This window comes from Hyla sarda, chromosome 1, assembly GCF_029499605.1.
Source record: "Hyla sarda isolate aHylSar1 chromosome 1, aHylSar1.hap1, whole genome shotgun sequence".
NCBI lineage: Eukaryota > Metazoa > Chordata > Amphibia > Anura > Hylidae > Hyla > Hyla sarda.
Genome location: NC_079189.1, coordinates 479,210,440 through 479,235,266, shown reverse-complemented (window position 1 = coordinate 479,235,266; position 24,827 = coordinate 479,210,440). Strand labels below are relative to the sequence as shown.

The 24,827-nt window shown below is 44.1% G+C and overlaps 1 protein-coding gene across 1 annotated transcript in view; it reads left to right on the top strand.

Annotated features, from left to right (window-relative positions):
* The window catches only part of ADAMTS19 (ADAM metallopeptidase with thrombospondin type 1 motif 19), a 245,689-nt gene that overhangs the window by 173,375 nt on the left and 47,487 nt on the right, over positions 1 to 24,827 (top strand). The window contains exons 14-15 of the mRNA XM_056537289.1: positions 1,255 to 1,382; positions 21,118 to 21,238. Coding sequence (XP_056393264.1) covers positions 1,255 to 1,382; positions 21,118 to 21,238 — 249 coding nt within the window. The remainder of the gene's footprint in view (positions 1 to 1,254; positions 1,383 to 21,117; positions 21,239 to 24,827) is intronic.

Here is a 24,827-nt window from a genome sequence, read left to right as displayed (position 1 = left end):
ACCTTTTATCCCAAGAAGTTGCCTGAGTGGTGGATTGCGCTATAGAACCTGGTACTTTTCCTGCCTAGCACCAGTACTTGCATCATATACCTCGGACAGGTTTCACCTGCTGCCGATTCCAGGAAGCTGCTCCACCATTACTTTGAACCACGCGCTTATTGCTGTTGTGTCTATATACACAACAGTACAAGGTGAGCGAGACTACTTACTTGTTTGACTGCCTCACCTTATACATATTTACATTGTTCCAAACGTATTGCCCTATGAGGAGCTCTGCTCTATCTTTCTCTCCATAGAATTAATTTCTGTGAAACACTTAAATGGTTCACAAACTGCCTAATAAAAACATTTTGAAGGGTGCAGGATTTAAAATTGGGTACTTTTTAAGGGGTTTCTAATAAATAGTTCTTTTCAAGCCACTTTAGATCTGAATTGGTCCTTAAAAATAGACTTTGGAATTTAAAGAATTCTGCAAAATGTATAAGCTTCAATGTCTTAAAAAGTATATTTACCAAATTATTTTAGCATTAAGTCAACGTAAAGCAAGGGTTACTTATCTAAGGTATGTGGTGTAACTATCTTTATAAGGCTGGGTTCACATATATCAGGTGTCCAGCACAGTTTCAGTCCAGCCAGAACAGATACAATTCATTTGAATGGGACAGTTCACAATCATCCAACATCTCAATTTTGGGGCTGGATGGTTGGACTGCTGGAGAGCACTGGACAGGGGAACGCATCTTGCTGCTTTCCCCTGTCTGCTGTCCAGAAACAAGGGATGCCAGATGCCATACAACTAATGACAACTTGCCATCAGTTGTGGCATCAGTTATGTTGAGATATAAGCTGAGTTCACCTATGCCGGATGCCGGACAAATGTGAACCCAGCCTTACAAAGAAAGAAAGTCTCATTTTGAAAAATGTTTCATAATTTTGATGTACAGTATTTTTTACAAACACAGAATGTGTTAATCAAGTTTTACGTCTAACATTAAGTACAATATGGCACAAATGACAATCAAAGAATTGCAGAGCTAATTTCTTTCAAAAACAGCACTACATCTGTCCTCTGGTTGTGTGTGGTATTATAATTTGGCTCCATTCACTTTAATGAAATGGAGCTGCAATACCACACACAACCTAAGGACATGTGAAATGCTGTTTTTGGAAGAAGTCCATCCTGGATAACCTCTTTAATCTTAATCTATGTCTTGCACTGTTTAAATCTACTTACATTCTGTCTTTTTATTTTAGAGAAACCTTGTGCACTATTCTGCTCTGCCCTTGGAAAAGATCATCCTGTTCTCGTGGCAGAAAAAGCCCTAGATGGTACAGCATGTGGACCTGATGGCTTGGACATGTGCTCAAATGGTAGATGCCAGGTAACATAAAAATAACCATCTAATATAAAATGACACAAAAGTTGTCATACAACGGACAAAGAGCTGCAGTTTCTCATTTTTTTTCTTTAGAAGTAACCAAAATAAATATTTTATTTGAAGGACAATTGTAACTGCAACTAGCTAGTGTAGACAAATGTGTCAACAACCATCTTTATCTATACCTCATATAATAAAAAAAAAAGATGTACTGTATATTTTTGCTACTGTACCTCTTTTGGCTGTTTTTTGTTTGCTTGTTTGCTCGCTTTTAGAAGAAAAATAGGAAATAAAAATGGACATTGGCTGCATCTTGAAGGGATTTTGCTACCAAAAATACTTATCCCCTATCTGCCGGACACATAAGTGTTTGATTGGTAAGGATCCAACTGCTGGGACCCCCACTGATCACAGGAAGGGACTCCTGTGCCTCCCTTTGAATTCAGAGGCAGCTGCTTGGATTAGTGTTTTTGGTGTGAAAACCATTTTAGGGTACATTCACGTATACTTAATCCATTGCAGATTTTATGCTACAGATTTTATATAAATAAAAAGCTACAATCTGTAGTGGATTAGGTACATGTGAATGTACCTTTTTAGAAAGAAAGTCACATTAAAAGGTAAAGGGATGTGTGGTATGTGTACAGTATTTCAAATCAAGTTAACTCTATTTATTTTATAAATCTACTAGCTAAGCACCTGGCGCTTCCCGGTATTTCCTACCTAACCCTTGAGGGGGAGGAAAAACAAATGCTGTCATATGCTGTCCTAAATTCCTAACCCCATATCCCCTCCTCATATCCCGACCCCAAATCCCCTCCTCTTATTCCGTCCTCATATCCTGTCCTCATATCCTGACCTCATATCTCATCCTCATATCCCATCCTCATGTCCCATCCTTATATCCTGACCTCATATCCGGTCCCCATATCCCATGCCCATATCCCGACCTCATATCCTATCTTCATATCCTGTCCCCATATTCAGACCTCATATTCAGACCTTATAACCGGACCTCATATCCCACCTCATATCCCATCCCAATATCCTGTTCTCATATCTAATCCTGGTTTCTAATCCTCATATTCTGTCCTCAGTTGGGGCTGAGTTGTGATGAAGATATTGTAAACTGAATATAAAAGGGGTGTGGCTTAAAGGGTGGGCATCTCTTTTCAAGATGGGGCATGGAATGCAGGAAGGGTGTGGCTGGCCAGCCGGACTGACTCATTCACCATGAGATGCAGAGCAGAGCTTGTGGAGTAAGGTACCAAAAGTCCCATATACTTGTATGGGACTTGAAAAAAAAACCTAATCCTTCACATAAGTGGTTAGGTTAGGGTTAATTTAACTATTATATATTTTTATTTGACATATAAGTAACATGTGACCAAGTATTAGCCAAATATCTCCAGCCATACAGAAGTTATGCTGGAACATACATTTCCCATAGAATTGCTTTGGTCTTCAAACAAAAACCCAGAGCCTCGCAAATGGGGGGTAGGTTAGGGTTAAATTAACTATCCTATATTTTAAGTGGACATATAAGTAAAATGTAACCAAGTATTATCAAAATATCTCCAGCTGTTTGGAAGTTCTGCAGTAACATATACCATATTTATCGGTGTATAACACGTACTTTTAAAACTTAAATTCAAGGCAAAAAGTCTTCCTGCGTGTGATACGTCGATAAATCTTCTGGTCACTGATTTAAAGTGGCTGCTGCAGCAGCGGCTGCTTGTTAAGGATTAGCAGCCTGGCCGCGGCCACTTTAAATCAATGACCAGCACGCGGCTCCCGTTTGTTTTCTTTTTAATTTTCCTCCCTTTCCCCCCTGCTTCTTATTGTATTGTTTTTTTTTGGTGTGTTTTTTTTTTTATCTTCCTTATCTAGCCTTGCTCGGCAGGCCAGGTCCTGTGTCTGCTGCGGTCAGTGAAGCAGGATGAGTGACGTCCTCTGCTAGCTCCGCTGCACAGAATCAGCGACGTCACTCTTTCAATGCTGCTGCCGCTGTGACTATTCTAAGGTGGCTGTGGTTGGGCTGTGAGACAGCTGCGGCCACACTGACCAACGGGGCTGCAGCAAATGATGAGTGACGTCCCTGATGCTGTGCAGCCGGCAGAGGACGTCACTCATCCTGCTTCACTGACCGCAGCCCGCAAGACCTGACACCGGACCTGGCCTGCCGAGCACGGCTAGTTAAGAAAGATGGGGGGAAAAAAATAAAATATATATATATATATATAAAAAACAGGGGGGGGGAAGGGGATGCTGCGATGGGCATGATGAGAGGGGCATGATGAGAGGGGGGTGGGGGAATGATAAGACAGTGGGGGAATGATAAGACAATGGGGGAATGATTAGAGGGTAAGGGGGGATGGGTGTAAATGTGGCACAGGGGAGAAATGATGTGGCACTGGAAGGGAGGACCAAACTGAGGTTCAACCATAATCAAAGTTAGAAGGATGATATGGCATTTGGTCTCATTTATCCTATATGTATATATTTTTTTTTAACTTAAATTACCTATTAAAATGGGGGGGGTGTAAGACGCTAGTGCGTGTTATACGCCGATAAATACAGTATTTCCCATAAACTTGTATGGGACTTTAAACAAAAACCTCGACCGTCAAAAATTGGGGTGGGTAAGGGTTAAATTACCTATCCTATGTTTGTTGTTGACATATAAGTAACATGTGTACCTAGTTTCATGGCAATATCTTCAGCTGTTTGGAAGTGATGCTGGAACATACACACACATACACACAAACACATTGGGGGAAATTCTCCAAAACTACTGTAATTTATGTTCCAGTGATATTATTCGCACCTTTTTTTTTCTTTTTTTTCAAGAGTAAATTTTAATAAAGTTTTGCATAATAATAAAGCAAAAACACAAACACAAACAGATGCCAAAACACACGCAGGTGTCTGGGCGCAGCATTTCTATAGTTAAGATGATAGCAATACATCTTAGCTCCAAGGTGGAGAGTCAACAAGACAGTTCTCAAGTGTGATCTGTGGCATATCTACTATAATGCGTGAACTATAACTACAACAAGTCCAACATGAGTAGGATAATACCTGGAATGGAGCATGACTAGGGAAAGCGGTAAGGGGGGAAGAAAGAGGAAAGAGGAAGAGAAAAAAAAAAGGGGGGGGTTTAAGAGACATCGCAGAGAAGAGGGAGGGGAAAAGAGAAGAAAGCATATAAAGGCATACCTCTCCGTAGGATGCGCAGGACGGACTCTCGGTCATGGTGTGCCGGCATCAGGTAGTAACTGTATAGAAAGCAGTATGAGGGGTTGAACACTAACCGATCAGCCATCAGGTAGGGAATCAGGGGGGGCCAGGTGTAGGTCTCTGTATTCAGTAGAGGAGAGAAAATTTATCCACGGACCCCAGATGAGGTGGTGTTTGTCTACTAGACGTCTGGAATCCGCAATCAGTTCCTCCATTCTGTGGAGGTGGGAGAGTTCCTGGAGCCACGACGAGAGTGATGGTGGGGTAGTGGTTTTCCACAGCCTGGGGATGACCGTCCTGGCCGCCAGTAGCATGAATCTAGCGAGACAGGCCGGCAATCTGGGCAGGTGGGGGGGAAGGTTGGATAATAGTAAAGGGGCCGGCTCGATCTCAAATCTAATGGACGTCAGGCGTTGAATTATATCCAAGATCTGTGTCCAAAAGTGACGTAAAAGAGGACCCAAATATGGTACATGGTTCCACCAGGCTCGCCACATCTCCAGCAGACGTCGGGGACCCATGGGTAGAATTTGGATAGGAGAGACGGAACCCGATACCATCTGGTTAAAATTTTGAAATTCGTCTCTTGGGCTTTACAGGAGGTAGAAACTCTATGGCAATAACAAATCGCCTGTCCCCAGTCCCCATCCGAGAAATCAGTCGCCAGCTCTCTCTCCCATCCCCGTTTATATGGTAGAGGGTCGTTGCTGAAATTATCAAGAAGGAGAGAGTAGATACTACTGATCGGGCAAAATGGTCTGGAGGCAGCGACGCACAACCTCTCGAACGGGGACAAGGGGCGATGCAGGCGCAGTCTATGGTGGTGTTTCGAATAGAAAAATTTCAGTTGTGAGTATTGAAAGGAGTGCATGAATGTGGGGGGCGTGTCACCCAAGATATCTTCTAGAGGGCGTAGGGAGGTCTGTGTTAGGAGGCTGGCAAAAGTAGGCGATGAATGTTTCGTCAGCCCAAAGAAGGAGGGAGTGGAGGAGGTAGCAGGGAACAGAGGATTGCCAAACAACGGGATTAACGGGCCATCCGGGGTGAAAAGGCCAGTGGCTGGTAAGTAAAGGTTTCCGACCTGGGTTAACGTGGCCAGTACCGGAGGTAGATCTGTTAAGGAGCGGTGTGGGGACAGTCCAGGAGGGAGCCACAGTAAGGTTTTAGGGTCTAAGAGCGAGGCGTCCTTTTCAGGTTTACCCAAATTTTGGTTGGGGAGCGGTCATTACAGTCCAAAACTCTCGCTAGGACCGAGGCCAGGTGGTAGGAAAGGCAATCCGGGAGACCCAGACCCCCTTCAGATTTACGTCTAGTCAATATTCTACGAGCTAGTCTCGGGCGTCCGTGTATCCACACAAAGCCCGAGAGGAGCGCAGAGAGCCTCCGGAAGAAGGGCTTAGGCAAGAGAGCTGGAACAGTAGAGAACAAGTAGAGGAGGCGGGGGAGGACATTCATTTTTAACATATTGATCCGCCCCAACCAGGAGAAGTCTCTGCGCTCCCATCTGGCCAAGTCAGATCCCAGGAGCTGTAATAGAGGTGGGTAGTTAAGGGCAAAAGTGTCCGCCACATTAGAGGGAACCTGGATACCCAAATATGTAATTGACTTCTCGCACCATTTAAAAGGGTAGGTGTTACGGAGATGAGCAACCACGCTCGCAGGGAGCGTCACATTGAGTGCCTCACTTTTAGTCGGGTTTATTTTGTAATTGCTGTATTGTGAGTACGTATGTATAGTGGACAATAGAGAGGGGAGGGTGGTGATCGGAGAGAAAAGAAAAAGCAGGATGTCATCAGCAAAGGCTGAACATTTACAGTGGCACGAGGGGGTCTGTAAGCCCAGGATGTCCTGATTGTTACGGATTGTGTTGAGCAAGTGCTCCATGCAGAGCACATACAGGATAGGAGAGAGGGGACAGCCCTGCCGCGTGCCATTGCGAATGTGGAAAGGAAGGGAAAGTTGTCCATTAACTCGGACCTGGGCTTGGGGGTTTGAGTAAAGGGCCATGATGCGAGCCTTCATCAGGGCACCCAGGCCTATCTGGGAGAGAGTGGCCTCCAAGAAGCCCCAGTCCACCCGGTCAAAGGCTTTTTCAGCATCAAGGGAAAAAAGGAAGAGAGGACGATCCAGTTTACGTGCATAATAGATGGAAGAAAAGGCTCTGAGAGTGTTGTCCCTAGCCTCTCTTCCCCTAATAAATCCTACTTGGTCCGGGTGGACTAGGGACTCCATATGGACAGCCAGTCTATTGGCTATCAACTTTGCGAAGAGTTTGGTGTCTGTATTCAAAAGAGATAGGCCGGTAGTTTTGACAGAGAGTGCAGTCTTTACCCTCTTTGGGGATAACCGTGATGAAGGCTCTTAAAAAGGAAGGGGGGGTTGGGGATGATCCAGCAATGGAGTTGAAGGCCGAAAGAAGGGGAGGGGTCAGTTCCGTCCGGAGGGATTTAAAGAACTTGGCCGTGTAGCCATCTGGGCCAGGGCTCTTCCCAGCTGGGAGGCTTGTTATTGCCAATTCCAATTCCTCCGGAGAGAACGGGGACTCAAGAGAGGAGATGGTCTCCGAGGAAAGAGTGGGTAAGGCCGTAGAGGTGATGTAGTGTTGTAGGGATACAGATGAGGGGGAGGTCGAGGATATAGAGGAAGGAGTTGGTAGATTATACAGGTCTGCATAATATTGTCTAAAAGCAGTAAGAATATCAGTGGTTAGGTGAGACAGATTGCCCGAAGGGGTTTTGGTAGAAGGGACAAAAAGAGAGGATCTCTTTTCTCTCAGTGCCCTCGCTAACAGTCTACCTGATTTATTGCCCCACTCATAAAAATAGCGCCCAGTAAGCTGTTTGTAATATATATGTTTAGAGTTTAGTAGGGCTAGCAGTTCCTGTCTTATACGGATCAAGTCTCTCAATGTCTGTTCCTGTAAGGTCTGTTTATGTTGAGGGAGGCAAGCTTAGCCGAGTTTTCTCTCTTCAGTCTAGCCCCATGTTTCACCAGTACACCACGGAGAACGCATTTTAAAGCTTCCCATTTGATCATCTGTGAGGAGTCGTCACTCACGTGGTCATTACAGAAGTCAGTTATCACATTTTTAAGTTCCTGAGAGCAAACCTCATCTAGGAGGAGAGCTTCGTTCAGGCGCCAGGTGGCATGGGGCTTCACAAGAGAGGACATGCGAAAGGAAAAGAAAGTAGGAGCGTGATCTGAAAAGGTGATGGATCCAATGGAGGCAGAGGTGGCAGAGGATAGTAAGTAGTGTGGACAGAAGGCGTAATCAATGCGGCTATACATTTGACCGGGGTGTGAGTAAAAAGTTAAATCTCGTCCCTGGGGGTGCATCGTTTGCCAGACATCACTGAGCTGGAGGGAATGAAGTTTTTGTCGGATAATCCGTAATTGGCGATATGATAGATAGGAGTGGCCGGTGGAAGTGACAGAAAGAGGAGCCAGAGGAATGTTAAAATCTCCACAAAGGATGATGTGGCCCGTAGCGAAGGAGGACAGGGTCTCAAGGGTTGTGCAAAGGAAGGACGTTTGACCTTGGTTAGGGGCATAAATAGAAGCAATTGTGTAGTTTTGGCCGGATAGTTCGCAGTTAGCGAACAAATAGCGTGCTCCGGGGTCTTTAGCAGTGTTTATGACTTTAATGGGTAGGGACTTGTGAAAAGCCAGGGTAACCCCTTTAGTTTTAGCTTCCGGATTAACACAGTCAATCCAGGTCGGGTAGTAGCGGTTATTAAATTTCGGGACGCGTCCCTCCATAAAATGAGTTTCCTGTAACGCCAGGATATGCGTTCTCTGTCTATGGAGGGAGTACAGGATTTGGGATCGCTTTTCGGGAGTGTTCAAGCCCCTAACATTAAAAGAAGCTACCTTGATGTCAACTGCCATGTGAATGTGTGGGGTGATGAATAGACTTACCACCACGCCGAGAGTCCGCCCGCGCAGTCACATGACGAGGCTTCATATCAGTCCATGAGATATACCTAGACAGGAAAGGTGAGAGATAGTGAGAAAAGGTTAAAGATGGGGAGAGGTAAGACAGTAGCAACCTAAAGGAGACAGCTACAAGGGGACTAAAAAGGTGGTCATAAGGACCAAAAGTAGTGCCAGATCCAGTCTGGCAGTATCCCTAATAGGGGTAGTGTGGGAGGGGCGCCAAGAAGGCAGCCAAATGTCAACAACAAGATGTAACATAAATAATGTAGGCACTAGGGCATTCGCAGCGCGAGCCTAAATTAGAACTAAAAATTAAACTCCGTCCATAGGTAAGGACTAGGAGTACGATAATGTAAGGGCATCACTTAGTCTAAGGATTGCGGTGGCAACCCAATGAGTCAGGAGGTAGGGCGGTGGATGTTTAACGGAAACTGAGAAAACAATAGCATAACAACTATAGGGCAGATATCACATTATATGGGATATAGACTAATCCAGTGATAACAGGTTCCATAAGTAAAGTCCAGCAAGGTCGGTGTCGGCAGCCTGGGGTCAACATGGGAGTACAGTCCATGGAGGGAGTGAGAGTATTCGCATTGTCAGGAACACAGGAGCCTCAGGTCTTGCATTTCTGCCTTTGTGGCAGAGGTGCGGCAGGGGTAGTGTCCATTTCCTGAGGGGTTGGCAAGTCTTTCTAAGGGGTGCCAGGATGAATCGGGAATGTAGGCAGGTAGAATGATTCCCAATCAGGCAAAGCAACCGGTGGGAGTTTGAAGGTAGACAAAAATGCATGGAGGTCCTTAGGGGACCTGAGGGTTGCTGTTGTACTGCCATGTCTGGCAGTAAGAGAAAAGGGGAAACCCCATTTATAGAGTATTTGGGCGTTTTGCAGAGTCTGTAACAGGGGCTTAAAAGAGGCCCTGAGGCGTAGGGTACGGATGGAGAGATCTGGGTAGAGTTGAATCGCTGCACCATTGTAGGTCAGATGCTTAAGATCTCTTGCTTTCCTCATGACGCATCTTTAGTGGTATAGTGGTGTACCCTACAAATCACATCTCAGGGTTTGCTGGGGTCGGGGTTCTTTGCCTTAAGTGCTCTGTGAGCCCTGTCTAGCTCAATGGGGTTTTCAGCAGTTTTTTTGAGAACTTCATTAAATATGCGTTGGACCACTCTTTGGAGTTCCTGAGAAGAGACAGTTTCTGGGAGTCCCTTTATGCAGACATTGTTGCGTCGATTGCGATTGTCAATATCATCTAGATGCTCTACCATTGAGGCTTGAGACGCGTAGGGCGTGGTTGTGGCCGATTTGAGAACTTCAATCTCAGTAGATATATCAGTGCGGAAAGTCTCCATATCTTGCATCCTTTGGGTCAGTACAGCAACTTCTGATTTCACAGGATCCAAGTCTTTCTGCCAGGCAGATTTGAGATCAGTGGCTAAGGAGAGCAAGTCCATTTTCGTGGGCAGTAGTGCCAGGAGGGCTTGTAGCTCCGGATGGTTCTTTAGAGTATGGACTGCCATCTCTGGCGTGGGAAGAGTGGGTTCCACAGTCGAGCGGTTGTGAGGAAAATCAGCATTTAAGACAGACGAAGAAGCAGGAGAACTGACGTCTTTAGGAGTATGCTTTTCTCTCCCCCGTGTATCTTCTGAGGAGGAATGGTCAGAGTTGGAGCGTTGGGATGGAGCAGCCCTCTGGGGGGTTCGGAAGAGCTTTTTCTTAGCAGGGGGGGGGCTGGCTCCCCAATATTCTGGAGGGCTATCCTCCCCTGTAGATCCTCCACTAGAGGCCGACGGCCCGAGTCTGTCTGATGCAAGGCAGTGTGCTCTAGGGATGAGGCAAGGTGAGAGCATCGGGGCTGGGAGGACAGGGTGGTTGAGGGGTTAACAAATTGTGGAGGAGAGGCTGTGCTATGCTGGCTGGGAGGTTGTGATGGCCCCGACTCTTCAGGGGGCATTGGAGGACGTGAGCCATGCTCCCCAGCAATGGCCTTTATAGCATAGTCTGACACAGGGGAATATTCCCCTGGAGCCCGGGTCGGCTGTGTGGCCACAGCACCGCAGGGAAGCTGTCTCTGTCCGGGAGGGAGAGCAGTTGGAGAAGCGCCGCCCGCCATTTTCAGTGATTCAGCGCTCATAAAGAGAGACTCCGGGGCAGGCGAGTGCTCGTGTCTAGGGGAGATTGTGTTTGCCGCTCCCCTTGGGTTGGTGTGGGAGGCTTCCACTCCATGTCCTGTCGCCGTAGTTGTAGTCTCCGACATCGCTGGCAGAGCGGCGGAGCTGTCGCACTGTGCAGGGGTCCCGGTCTGTGCAGGAGCCGAAGTGGCGGGCTGTAATGGCGCTGGGCCCTGCGAGAGGTGATGTGGTCTCGGGGAGTCCGGTCTCTCCTCGTTGGGCTGCGGCTTAAAGAATGATGTGATGGCACGTAAGGAAGTGCGGGGACAGCTCTGGGGGTCAGGCTTCTGTTTTTTCTTGTGTTTGTTGCCCATAACCGTTGTTAGTAGCCCTTATAGCAGGAGGCTCTGCAGCAGCACTAAAGAAACGCGGCCATCTTCCAGCGCGTCCAGGCCACGCCCCCCCGCACCTTTTTTTTATTCTCCTCAGATTCTCAAAGGTCTCTTGTGCTGCTTTGAAAATCTGAAAATATGCAAATATTCATTTTCACGCCACTTATTTTTTTTTTTGGGCCAATTTTTTTTGTTCCAGCCATATTTGATTTTTTTGCGCAAAACTTTACAACCCAGAAAATTCTGCTGGAAACATTTCATGAAATATTCCATGGTTACTAGTGCCCAGACAAGCGATAACTATAAATAAAACATTTCTGAGCTTAAATGTGAGTGCAGGTGAAAAAAAAAAAAAAAAAAAATATATATATATATATATATATATATATATTTTTTTTTTTTTTTAAATAACATTTTTCGATAATAATGATTTACTTTTTATTTTTTTATAATTACTAAATCTCAACCACACTGTAACCCCGCATTACACCAGGTCGGTCCCGTCTGCTAATCATAGCCGGGACCCTGGGCTAACAGCGCGCAGCATCGATCGTTGTGCCGCGAGCTGTTAACCCTTCAGACGCGGCGATCAAAGTTGACCGCCGCGTCTGAAAACGAAAGTAAATGCTTCCCGGCAGCTCAGTTGGGCTGATCCGGACATCGAGATAAAATCGTGATGTTCCGATCAGCTGGGATGCAGGCGGAGGTCTCCTTACCTGTCTCCGCGGCGTCCCATCATCGATTGATTGCTCCAAGCCTGAGCTACAGGCTTGAGCAATCAAGCCCCTATCTGACTGATCCGTGCAAAGCTATGGCTTTGCAGGGATCAGCATAGGAGATCAGTGTGTGCAGTGCAATAGGTCGTTGTGCCGCGCGCTGTTAACCCTTCAGACGCTGCGATCAAAGTTGACCACCACGTCTGAAAACGAAAGTAAACGCTTCCCGGCAGCTCAGTCGGGCTGATCGGGACATCAGGATAAAATCGTGATGTTTCGATCAGCTGGGACGCAGGCGGAGGTCTCCTTACCTGTCTCCGCAGCGTCCGATCGTCGATTGATTGCTCCAAGCCTGAGCTACAGGCTTGAGCAATCAAGCCCCTATCTGACTGATCCGTGCAAAGCTATGGCTTTGCAGGGATCAGCATAGGAGATCAGTGTGTGAAGTGCTATAGCACTGCAAAGAAAAAGTTTAAAAAAGTTAACAAAGGTCATTTAACCCCTCCCCTAATAAAAGTTTGAATCACCCCCCTTTTCCCATAAAAAAAAACAGTGTAAATAAAAATAAACATAGGTGGTATTGACGCGTGCGAAAATGTCCGAACTATAAAAATGTATCATTAATTAAATTGCACAATCAATGGCGTGCACGCAAAAAAATTCCAAAGTCCAAAATAGTGTATTTTTGGTCACTTTTTATATCATGAAAAAATGAATAAAAAGTGATAAAAAAAAAGTCCAATCAATACAAAAAGGGTTCTGATAAAAACTTCAGAACATGGCGCAAAAAATGTGTCCTCATACCGGCCCGTACGCAGAAAAATAAAAAAGTTATATTGGGTAGAAGATGAGAATTTTTTACATATAAATTTTCCTGCATGCAGTTATGATTTTTTTCCGAAGTACGACACTATCCAACCTATATAAGGAGGATATCATTTTAACCGTTTGGACCTACAGAATAAAGATAAGGTGTTATTTGTACCGAAAAATGCACTGCGTAGAAACGGAAGCCCCCAAAAGTTACAAAATGATTTTTTTTTTCAATTTTGTCGTACAATGAAGTTTTTTCCATTTTGCCGTGGATTTTTGGCTAAAATGACTAATGTCACTGCAAAGTAGAATTGGTGGTGCAAAAAAAAAGCCATCTTATGGAATTGTATGTGCAAAATTGAAAGCGTTATGATTTTTAGAAGGTGATGAGGAAAAAATGAAAATGCAAAAACGGAAAAACCCTGCGTCCTTAAGTGGTTAAATAACACCTCCCCCCCCCCCCCCCCCCCAATAAAAACAATAAAACTACAAACATTTCTGTGATTTCTACACTATCAAAAAGCATGTGTTACATTTTTTATGTAAACTTGACTCTCACCCCTTTGAATATATCATGTAAAGCAGACAATATACATGGACATGCCCACTTTTACAAAACTGACGCGAACAGTGTTAACTGCGGGACAAAATTTTGGTGCAAAATGTATTTTTGGGGGGCGCAAAATTCTTTAAGAATCTCCCCCATTGAGTTAAACATATATTTGTATTCTCTTGCTAGGCTTGCACAGGTGTAAAGCAAAGATAGGCGATCAATACTATAATTTAGCTTAGTGCAAAGGTTTTCGGTCTTGCTGCATATAAAATCCAACAATCTTGAATTTATCATTTTTGGGCTTTTTGCCCTTTGGTAAATTTAGACTTAAAAGGAGTACATTTTTTCTACAATGCCGCTCTCCGATATGATAGATGTCAGAGATGTAAGATAGAGCATGTACAGTTCTTGATTATAAAACAAATGTGTGTTTAACAAAGTTCTTTTATGGTTTAGCACATGCCAGAGATGGCGGGAATGTGAGTTCACAGTGCTCAGGTTCTCAAAGGCTAATGTTAATGTGTCTGGGTAACTCTTTATTTTTATATATATTTTTATAAACATGAATTATGAGTCCATGTAACTCGCACAATATTCCATGAACCTATCATTGTTTCCATGCAGATGTGCTTCCTTAAGTTTCATTTCCTCTACCTCCAACTGGAAACTAAAGACTTTAGTAATTAAAGAAGAATTATGGTTTCAACAAATAAATGTTATTGGTTCTATAATGTCGAGTTATACAATTTTCCAATACACTTTTTGTATTAGATTACTCCCAGTGGATAAAAATCACACAGGTGCGTGCCTTGTTACATTGAAAGTCTTGGCATCAGCTCAGTCTTACAACTAAACATCCCCTTGTCTGCTCATCACATGACCAGGACAGAATTATTCCATTAAGTATTCTGTTAAATTTGCTAATCTTGAAAACCGCTAGAAAGGTATTTTAGGAATTGTATAACCTTAAAACTACCCATTGAATAAACTATGCCAAAATCAGAATACTTATTTGAAGAGTTATTCAACAGATAGCGTGTATAAGATAGAAGGGCTACACGTATGCCCAGAATACAATAGGAGAGCCACCTTATATAGATCAAAATAAATAGAGAGTTCCACTAGGGATAAAAATGTGCTTCTAAAACTTAACTTTTACTGGTATACATTGTAAAATACACTAATTAAATAATAAAAAAATGTACCAAAGCAAATTAAATATATGCACACAACACAGTCCACCTAGGGACAAACGCTGCCACTGACCCGCATTCAGCGGTCCAGAACTAGACAGTAAGGGTCATTCTTATAGTTACTCATACAGTCAATGGACTGTTAACATAGATCATTATTGTGTATATAGTATACAAATGCTTCCCAGCATACTTTATATGCAATAATGAGTTATGTTAACAGTTCATTGACTGTATGAGTAATTATAAGAATTACCCCTACTGTGTAGTTCTGGACCGCTGAATGCGGGTCAGTGGCAGCGTTTGTCCCTAGGTGGACTGTGTTGTGTGCATATATTTAATTTTCTTTGGTACATTTTTTTGGTATCCACATTATTATTTAATTGGTGTATTTTACAATTTATACCAGTAAAAGTTAAAGGAGTACTCTGGTGCAGAGTATTCCTGCTCCGTCCTGCCCAGGCTTAAAAAAAATGAAAATGAACCATCTTTCACCTTCCTGGTTTCCTGCGGAGCGCCACTATAGCTGATCGGTCCTCCGGTCCATCTTCTTCATACTTCCGTGTGAACGAAGTGTCACATGGCGCTCAGCCTATCGCCGGCAGCCGCGATGTTCAGCCTCGGCCGGCGATAGGCTGAGCGCCATGTGACGCTTCGTTCACACGGAAGTATGAAGAAGATGGATCGGAGGACCGATCAGCTGTAGTGGCGCTCCGCGGGAACCCAGGAAGGTGAGAGATGGTTCATTTTAATTTTTATTGCAGCCCCGGCAGGACGGAGCAGGAATACTCTGCACCAGAGTACTTCTTTAAGTTTTAGAAGCACATTTTTCTCCCTAGTGGAACTCTATATTGAAGAGTTATTCTCATGAAAGGAAAAGATGGCTCTCCAGCCATTTCAAGCCTATTTGTGGCCCGTGGAGAGGGTTGTTGATTGCAGAGTCGACTGCAATACACAATTTGCATAATTGCTATTGACATTAATATAAGTGTTTTTCTCCTGAAGCTATACCATTTGTGCACCTTCTATTAGGCTAGGTTCACACTGCGGAATCTCCGGGCAGAAAATTTCCGCCCGGAGATTCCGAGGGTGGCCAGCGCCCACTGATTCAGTTGGCGCTAGGATCGTGCAGACACTGCAGTCTCCAATAGACGTTCCCTTGGTGCAGGTATTGCACAGGTGGACAGAGCGTTGGGATATAAGACATTGTTATTGCAGTGGCGTGACTGTCATTATACTGCAGGGTATACTTATTGATACTTATTGATTTTTTTTCTGATGAGATATCACCATATGACAACACCTTGCTATACGGGTTCTGTATACTTCATGTTTTTGATATATACTGCATGATATCATTAAGCTATATGAGCTCCGCAGGACAATTTGTGGATGTTTCATATCACGTAATTATATGTGAGACGTGGCAAAATTGGATTAATTTATTTACACAAGTTGGGAATCACAATTTTTTTGGTGTATTTTAATGCATATCAATAAATACAAATTTCAGGCACTTCCCCTTTTTGCTTTAGTTTCCAATAGACTGCAATGTGTTCCACGAGTATTTCCACCTGAAGAATGAGCTATGCCATTCTTCAGGTGGAAATTTCCAAGCAAATTTTCCGTTCACAAATTCCAAAGTGTGAATTTGTGAACAGAAACCCATTCACTACACTATACATTTTAGCAAGCGGAATTTCTGCCTGCAATTTCAAAGCAGAATTGCAGGCGGAAATTCCGTAGTGTGAACCTAGCCTTAATGTCAATCGGAGTAACATAAATTGTGTAACACAGTTGACTCAGCAACCAACAACTATCTCTGCTGGCTGCAAACAGACTGGAGGTGGCTGGGCAGCCATCTTTTCCTTTCGTAGCAAAACATGACATTGTTCCTATGAATTTTAAACATGACATTGACCCTAATGTACACATTGATCAACCATAACATCAGAACAACTGACAGGTGAAATGAATAACCTTACAGTGGCACCTGTCTTGGGTGGGTTATGTTAGACAGCAAGAAATGATACCTGTCATTAGTATAAAAAAAAATAATATGTTTGGTCCTTGCTGCAGTTCTAATTGCAGCCTGGCAGAGGCAAAAGTAAGGAAAGACATGTGAGACCATAGCTCAGCACAGTGTATAGCATGTATAGAGCTGAACATTTCAGCTCCCTTTGAGCTGAGCTTGACTGCAAAGTCATGATGCCTTCAGTGCAAAGTGCTGAATATCATGCTGAATATTGCGCTGAATATTTCAGCTCCTTTTACAGCTGTTGGGCAGAGCTGACACACTGTAGAGTTCAGTACTGAGAGCTAAGGGGGGGGGGGTGCGGTGTCATCCAATCACAGCCCCGCTCACACTGAATTGCTTTTGGTTGTATGTAGCAGAGTGAGGGAGGAAGTATTCCCGTGCAGGGCTTCAGATGATGTCATACCTGCTGGGGAATGCCCCTTCCAAGTCTGTGGAGCTGACTGAGACTGAGCAGAAAATACAAAGCAATATCAAGGTAGAAAACTAAAAAAAAACAATAAAAATAAAAAAGGCAGGGGGTGGTTTATTACGATGAGTGAACTGGGAGGATTAAAAAATTTATCAAGTTTACGACAGATACTCTTAACCACTTAAGGACGCAGGGTGTACAGGTACGTCCCTATTCCCAAGTCCTTAACCCCTTAAAGGGGTACTCCGCCCCTAGACATCTTATCACCTATCCAAAGGATAGGGCAGAAGATGTCTGATCGTGGGGGTCCCGCTGCTGGGGACCCCTGAGATCCCGCTGCTGGGGACCCCTGAGATCCCGGTTGCAGCACCCCTCTGTCATTATTGCACAGAGCAAACTCGCTCTGTGAGTAATGACGGGCAATACAGGGGCTGGAGCATCGTGACATCACAGCTCCGCCCCCGTGGGAGGGGGCGTGGTGGCCATCATGCCCTCTCCCATAGACTTGTATTAAGGGGCAGACCATGATGTCACAAGGGGCGGAGCCATGACATAATGATGCTCCGGCCCCTGTATTGCCCGTCATTACGCAAAGAGCAAGGGTGCTGCAGACGAGATCCCCGCGATCAGACATCTTATCCCCTATCCTTTGGATAGGGAATAAGATGTCTAGAGGCGGAGTACCCCTTTAAGGATGCAGGGTTTTTCAGTTTTAGCGTTTTTGTTTTTCCTCATCACCTTCTAAAAATCATAACACTTTCAATTTTGCACCTACAGACCCATATGAGGGCTTATTTTTTTGCGCCACCAATTGTATTTTAGAATGACATCAATCATTTCACCACAAAATTTACAACGAAACCAGGAAAAAAATATTTGTGGGGCAAAATTGGAAAAAAAAAAAATTTGTAACTTTTAGTATGTGTAAAATTTTCATATTCTGACCCTTATAACTTTTTATTTTTCTGTATACAGGCATATATTAGGGCTCATTTTTTGCGCCATGATCTGAAGTTTTTATCGGTACCATTTTTGCTTTGATGGGACTTTTTGATCGCCTTTTATAATTTTTTTTAGGGTATACAAAGTGACCAAAAATAGGCAATTTTGGACTTTGGAATTTTTTTATGTGTACGCCATTAACCATGCGGTTTATTTAACATTATCTATTCATAGTTCGGACATTTACGCACACGGCGATACCACATATGTTTATTTTTATTTACAATTTTTTTGTTAAATGGAAAAAGAGGGGTGATTTAAACTTTTATTAGGGAAGGGGTTAAATCACATTTATTAACTATTTTTTTACACTTGTTTTTGCAATGTTATAGCCCCCATAGGGGACTAAAACATGCAATACCTTTATGGCAGACACTGATCTATGCAAAGCCATAGGATTGCATTGATCAGTGTTATTGGTGCTCTGCTGCTCCAGCCTGGATCTCAGGCACAGAGCAGCAGAGTGACAATCAGACAGCGGGAGACAAGGTAAGACACCTCCTGCTGTTCTCTCAGCTGTTCGGGATGCCCCGATTTCATCGTGGCAGTCCCATGCAGCCCACTGAGCTAATCGGCAACTATTTTCTCCTGTTTTAGACGCCACGGTCAACTTTGATTGTGGCAGCTAAAGGGTTAATACCGGACATCAGCCCGATCGGCGATGTCCGGTATTTGCTGCGAGTCCTGGATGCTGATAGCAACCGAGACCTGCCTGGTGTGAAGCGCGCTCAGCTCCTGAGCGTGCTTCACATAACAGGAGCCGGCCACCAGTGTAAGTTTACGCTCGTGATCGTTAAGGACTCAGGGCGTACGTGTAAGTCCTGAGTCCCGCTAACAGGGTTTAAACCATTCTCATGAGCGGAGAATGGGTTAAACCCCGTGGGTCCCGGTTGCTACGGTCAGTCTGGATCCACAGCTAATGCTGGGCCCCGCCGATCGGACCGATGCCCTGCCTTAACCCTTTAGATGCCACAATCAAAGTTTACTGAAAGAAAAACTATTTTGGCAGCTCAGCGGAGCTGATCGGGACTATCACGACAGAATCGCAATGTCTTCATCAGCTTACTGGAAGACGGGAGGGTCCTCACCTGCCTCCTTGTTGTCCGATCTGCGATCTACTGCTCCATGCCTGTGCAGCAGGCTAGAGCAGCATTGCGCTGGTAACACTGATCAATGCTATGCTATGGCATTGCAGGGATCAGTGTATGCAATCAAAAGATTGCATGGTATAGCCTCCTAAGGGGCTTAAAAAAAAGTAAAAAGTGGTAAAAAATAAGAGAATGAATGTGAATAAGCCCCCCATATAAAGGTTAGAATCACCCCCTTTTCCTATTTTTTGAATAAAATAATGTAATAAAAAAAAGCATAATCATGTGTGGTACCGCCGCGTGTGTAAATGTCCGAACAATTAAAATATAAGGTTAGCTAAATTGCCCGGTTGATGGCGTACACGTAAGAAAATACCAAAGTCCAAAATTGTGCATTTTTGGTCACTTCACATACCATAAAAATATTAATAAAAAGCGATCAAAAAGTCCCATCAAAACAAAAATGGCACAGACCACGGCGCAAAAAATAAGCCCTCACATAGCCACACACGCAAAAAAATAAAAAAGTTATAGGGGTCAGAAAAAGACAATTTTAAACATACTATAAAACCTACATAAATTGGGTATTTCTGTAACCGTATGGACCTACAGAAAAAAGATAATGTATCATTTTTAATGAAAAGTGCACTGCGTAGAAATGGAAGCTCTAAAAAGTTGCAAAATGGTGTTTGTTTTTTCACCCCACAAATAATTGTTTTTTGTTTCTCCGCAGATTATGTTAGAAAATAAGTAATGTCATTACAAAGTACAATTGGTGAAGCAAAAAAACAAGCCCTATATGGGTCTGTAGGTGCAAAATTGAACGCGCTATGATTTTTAGAAGATGAGGAGGAAAAAACAAAATAGCAAAAATAAAGATTGTATTGAGTCCTTAAGGTGAACATGGGCTGAGTACTTAAGGGGTTAAAGTTGCAATGGAAGCAGAGAACAGAGAAAAGAGTTTAGGAATTTTAATGAATTTATAAGGGACAAATTGTGATAGCTAGATGAATGGGTCAGAGCATCTCCAAATGGCAGGTCTAGTAAAGTGTTTCCAAGATGCTGGTGAGTACTTCATTACAAAGATAGTGGTTAGTATTCTACCTTAGCTACTAGAAATGGTGCAAGAAAGGACAATCAATAAACCTGTGACAGTGTTATGGGTACCTAATATTCATCAATGCCTTTGGAAAGCATAAGCCATCAGGTCCGATCCCTTTAGAAGAATTACTGTAGCACAAGTTGCTGAAAAAGTTTATGATATGGTTAAAGGGGTTGTCCCACCTCGTTACTTCAGGCTTTCCTAAATCCTACAGCCTGTTTACAGCAGTTGGAGGTGGTCAGGAAAGCTGAAAGCAGTGAAGCGAGAAAGTTGTGCAATTTACGTAATTTCCATTGACTTAAATAGAAATTGGGCAAATGGAGTAGCCCTAGAGGGGGGCGACTCTGTCTATGTAGCCCCGGGAGTAACGTAAACAGCGTAGCTCACAAGGCTATGCTGTTTGCTTACCTGCTATTAAAGGTGAGTTTAGCAAATTGCACAACTTTCCTGCTTCCCGACCACTTCTGCCTGCTGCAAACAGGCCAGAGGAACAAGAAAAGCCGGAAGTTAACACGTAGGACAACCTATTTAATCATTGTATATTTGTATATTCAGCATTGCGGAATCTGTGTGCACTTTATAAAGAATTATTATTTGTGTGTCTGAGGCATGGAACTAACATTGTGAGTCCCACTGAGGCACCAATGATTACAATCTGTGGGGAGAGCTAATGGGGTTCTCTAGTAGAAAAAATATATTTTTTTTTAAATCACTGGTGCCATAAAGTTAAACAGATTTGTAAATTATGTATATTAAAAAATCTTAATCAGTCCAGTACTTATCAGCTGCTGTATACTCCAGAGAAAGTTACGGAGTTCTTTTCTGTCTGACCACAGTGCTCTCTGCTGACACCTCTGTCTGTGTCAGGATCTGTTTAACTTTTTTGGCACCAGTTGATTTTTTTCTACTGGAGTACCCCTTTAAAGAATATAATGACACATTTATAATCAATAGAATGAATGATATCTAAACCATAGGCAATGGTAGACAAATTCCTAAGGACCAAATTAAAGATCAAAAGATAATTTGATGTAACACATAAACAAAAAATGTGAAAAATTTATTGAAAGCCATGATACATTAGTAGATTTCATATTTGTAAAAATGTAGTAATAATTTGTGTTAATTTGTGTTCTTCTAAAAGAAAGTGGGCTGTGATGGAGTATTGGGTTCCTTGTCGAGGGAAGATCACTGTGGTGTTTGCAATGGAAACGGCAAATCATGTAGAGTCATTAAAGGAGACTTCAATCACACAAGAGGAGCAGGTAGGTATTTTATTACTTTACTATTATGTATAGTGGCCTTATCCACACAGTATAACTGAACTAACCAAGTGACTCTTCCTATCGATCCCTTATTGCAATTTGGTGCAAAACTTTGTGAACTATTCTGATGCATGTAATAGAACACATTTTATTCTTTCATGGGACAAGTCATGCAAATTAAGTGCTGCGGAATATGTTGGTGCATATTAAAGATTGTCGTTGTTGATGATAATAATAATTATTATTATTACTATTATTATTATTATTATTACAATATTAATAACAGCATAGTTGGCTTTCTCGAGTACTGTTTTGGAGCAGTATTTTATGCAGTATTAAAAGCAAAAACTATATATTTCCCTCAATATATTATCCACTTTGATATTAAAGTCAATAGGAGTAGCACAAATTACAGAAAACCACCTTCATCACTGTTTTCAGCTTCCAGATCACCTCTAGCAGCTGCTAAAATACCAGAGGGGCTAGTGAAATCTAAATTTTCAAAAGAAGTGCAGGTCTCAGAGGTAACCTACATCTAGGGGACATTTATGACATAGCCTGTTGTTATTGGAATGCCACTATTTGTTCTCCTCATTAATTCTTTTTTGTCTCATATTACAAATAAAACTAAAAAATATTAAAAGGGAATCTGTCAACAGTGTCACCCACACTAATAGATACCGGCCCGTTGCATAGCGTGCCGTTATGCTTCTTATTGGGTTGATAGTAATCGGTAAGCTAGGCTTGGTGCTCGGGTGGGGCTCCAGGAGCACACTCATGTCGCAGCTGCAGCTTTCTTAATGAGCCCGGTTGCAAGCAGGAGGAAGGAAGCATTATGTCAGCACTAAGCCTGCTGATTACCATCAACCCAATAAGAAGCATACCGGCGAAACGGAGTGACAGATAAACCAGTGGCAAGTATCATTGTCATCAGTGTAAACCGTGCTAAAAGCCTGTACCAATAGGTTATTGTGGGTGACACTGATGACAGATTCCCTTGAAACATATCTTTACTCAGTGTTCCACTCTGTGGCTGGACAAGTGGTTGGATCACAATTGCTCCTCCAATGCCCTGGACAAAAATTATATTAAAAGTTGTTACGCCCTTCCCCTTTGGCTCTTCCCTAGCCAAAAAATGCAAGAGATCCTCAAACTCCATGTAGTGAAACAAAATTAGTGCTATATAGATACCATTCCTAGTGAACAAAGTTACACTCTTTTGGCATACTGTACATTTCGGCAATCTTGACCTGTGTGCACTATTGATGTATATGTGGGCTTTGTAAACGTAATGTGAAGGGCATAAGTATATCTTAGCTTTTAAGATTGTCTACTGTATTTACAAGAATGCTTAGTAGTAAGTCAATTGCCACATGAGTAGGAGTTTTGCCCTTTACTACTAACCCCTAAGCTTCCTTGTCTAATGCCAATCAAACAGCATTTGTGTCACGATGCCGGCTGGCGGGTAGTGGATCCTCTGTGCCAGAGAGGGATTGGCGTGGACCGTGCTAGTGGATCGGTTCTAAGTCACTACTGGTTTTCACCAGAGCCCGCCGCAAAGCGGGATGGTCTTGCTGCGGCGGTAGTGACCAGGTCGTATCCACTAGCAACGGCTCAACCTCTCTGGCTGCTGAAGATAGGCGCGGTACAAGGGAGTAGACAGAAGCAAGGTCGGACGTAGCAGAAGGTCGGGGCAGGCAGCAAGGATCGTAGTCAGGGGCAACGGCAGGAGGTCTGGAACACAGGCTAGGAACATACAAGGAACGCTTTCACTGGCACAATGGCAACAAGATCCGGCAGGGAAGTGCAGGGGAAGTGAGGTGATATAGGGAAGTGCACAGGTGAAGACACTAATTGGAATCACTGCGCCAATCAGCGGCGCAGTGGCCCTTTAAATCGCAAAGACCCGGCACGCGCGCGCCCTAGGGAGCGGGGCCGCGCGCGCCGGGACAGGACCGAGGGAGAGCGAGTCAGGTACGGGAGCCGGGGTGCGCATCGCGAGCGGGCGCTACCCGCATCGCGAATCGCATCCCGGCTGGCAGCAGAATCGCAGCGCCCCGGGTCAGTGGATCTGACCGGAGCGCTGCAGCGGAGAGAGTGTAGCGAGCGCTCCGGGGAGGAGCGAGGACCCGGAGCGCTCGGCGTAACAGTACCCCCCCCCCTTGGGTCTCCCCCTCTTTTTAGGGCCTGAGAACCTGAGGAGCAGACTTTTATCTAGGATGTTGTCCTCAGGTTCCCAGGATCTCTCTTCAGGACCACAACCCTCCCAGTCCACTAAAAAAAAAGTTTTCCCTCTGACCTTTTTAGAGGCTAAGATCTCTTTGACAGAGAAGATGTCCGAGGAGCCGGAAACAGGAGTGGGAGGAACAGATTTGGGAGAAAAACGGTTGAGGATGAGTGGTTTAAGAAGAGAGACGTGAAAGGCATTAGGGATACGAAGAGAAGGAGGAAGAAGAAGTTTGTAAGAGACAGGATTAATTTGACTCAAAATTTTGAAAGGACCAAGATAGCGTGGTCCCAACTTGTAGCTAGGGACACGGAAGCGGACATATTTAGCGGAGAGCCATACCTTGTCTCCAGGGGAAAAAACGGGAGGAGCTCTTCTTTTCTTATCCGCGAACCTCTTCATGCGTGAAGAAGCCTGTAAGAGAGAATTTTGGGTCTCTCTCCATATAATGGAAAGGTCACGAGAAATTTCATCCACAGCGGGCAGACCAGAGGGCAAGGGGATAGGGAGGGGGGGAAGAGGGTGACGGCCGTACACCACGAAAAATGGGGATTTGGAGGAAGATTCAGAGACTCTGAAGTTATACGAGAATTCGGCCCATGGAAGGAGATCTGCCCAGTCATCCTGGCGGGAGGAAACAAAATGTCGCAAATAATCACCCAAGACTTGGTTAATTCTTTCTACTTGTCCATTGGACTGGGGATGATATGCAGAAGAAAAATTTAATTTAATCTTGAGTTGTTTACAGAGAGCCCTCCAGAATTTAGACACGAATTGGACGCCTCTATCCGAGACGATCTGCGTAGGCAACCCGTGAAGACGAAAAATGTGTACAAAAAATTGTTTAGCCAACTGAGGCGCTGAAGGAAGACCAGGAAGAGGGATGAAATGTGCCATTTTGGAGAATCGATCAACGACCACCCAAATAACAGTGTTGCCACGGGAAGGGGGTAAATCAGTAATAAAATCCATACCAATCAGAGACCAAGGCTGTTCGGGGACAGGCAGGGGATGAAGAAAACCAGCGGGCTTCTGGCGAGGAGTCTTATCCCGGGCACAGATAGTGCAGGCTCGCACAAAGTCCACAACATCCGTCTCCAGAGTCGGCCACCAATAGAAGCGGGAGATGAGTTGCACAGATTTCTTGATGCCCCCATGACCAGCGAGATGGGAGGAGTGACCCCATTTGAGGATTCCGAGGCGTTGGCGTGGAGAAACAAAGGTCTTTCCTGGAGGAGTTTGCCTGATGGAGGCTGGAGAAGTGGAGATCAGGCAGTCAGGTGGAATGATGTGTTGCGGAGAGAGTTCAACTTCTGAGGCATCCGAGGAACGAGAGAGAGCATCGGCCCTAATGTTCTTATC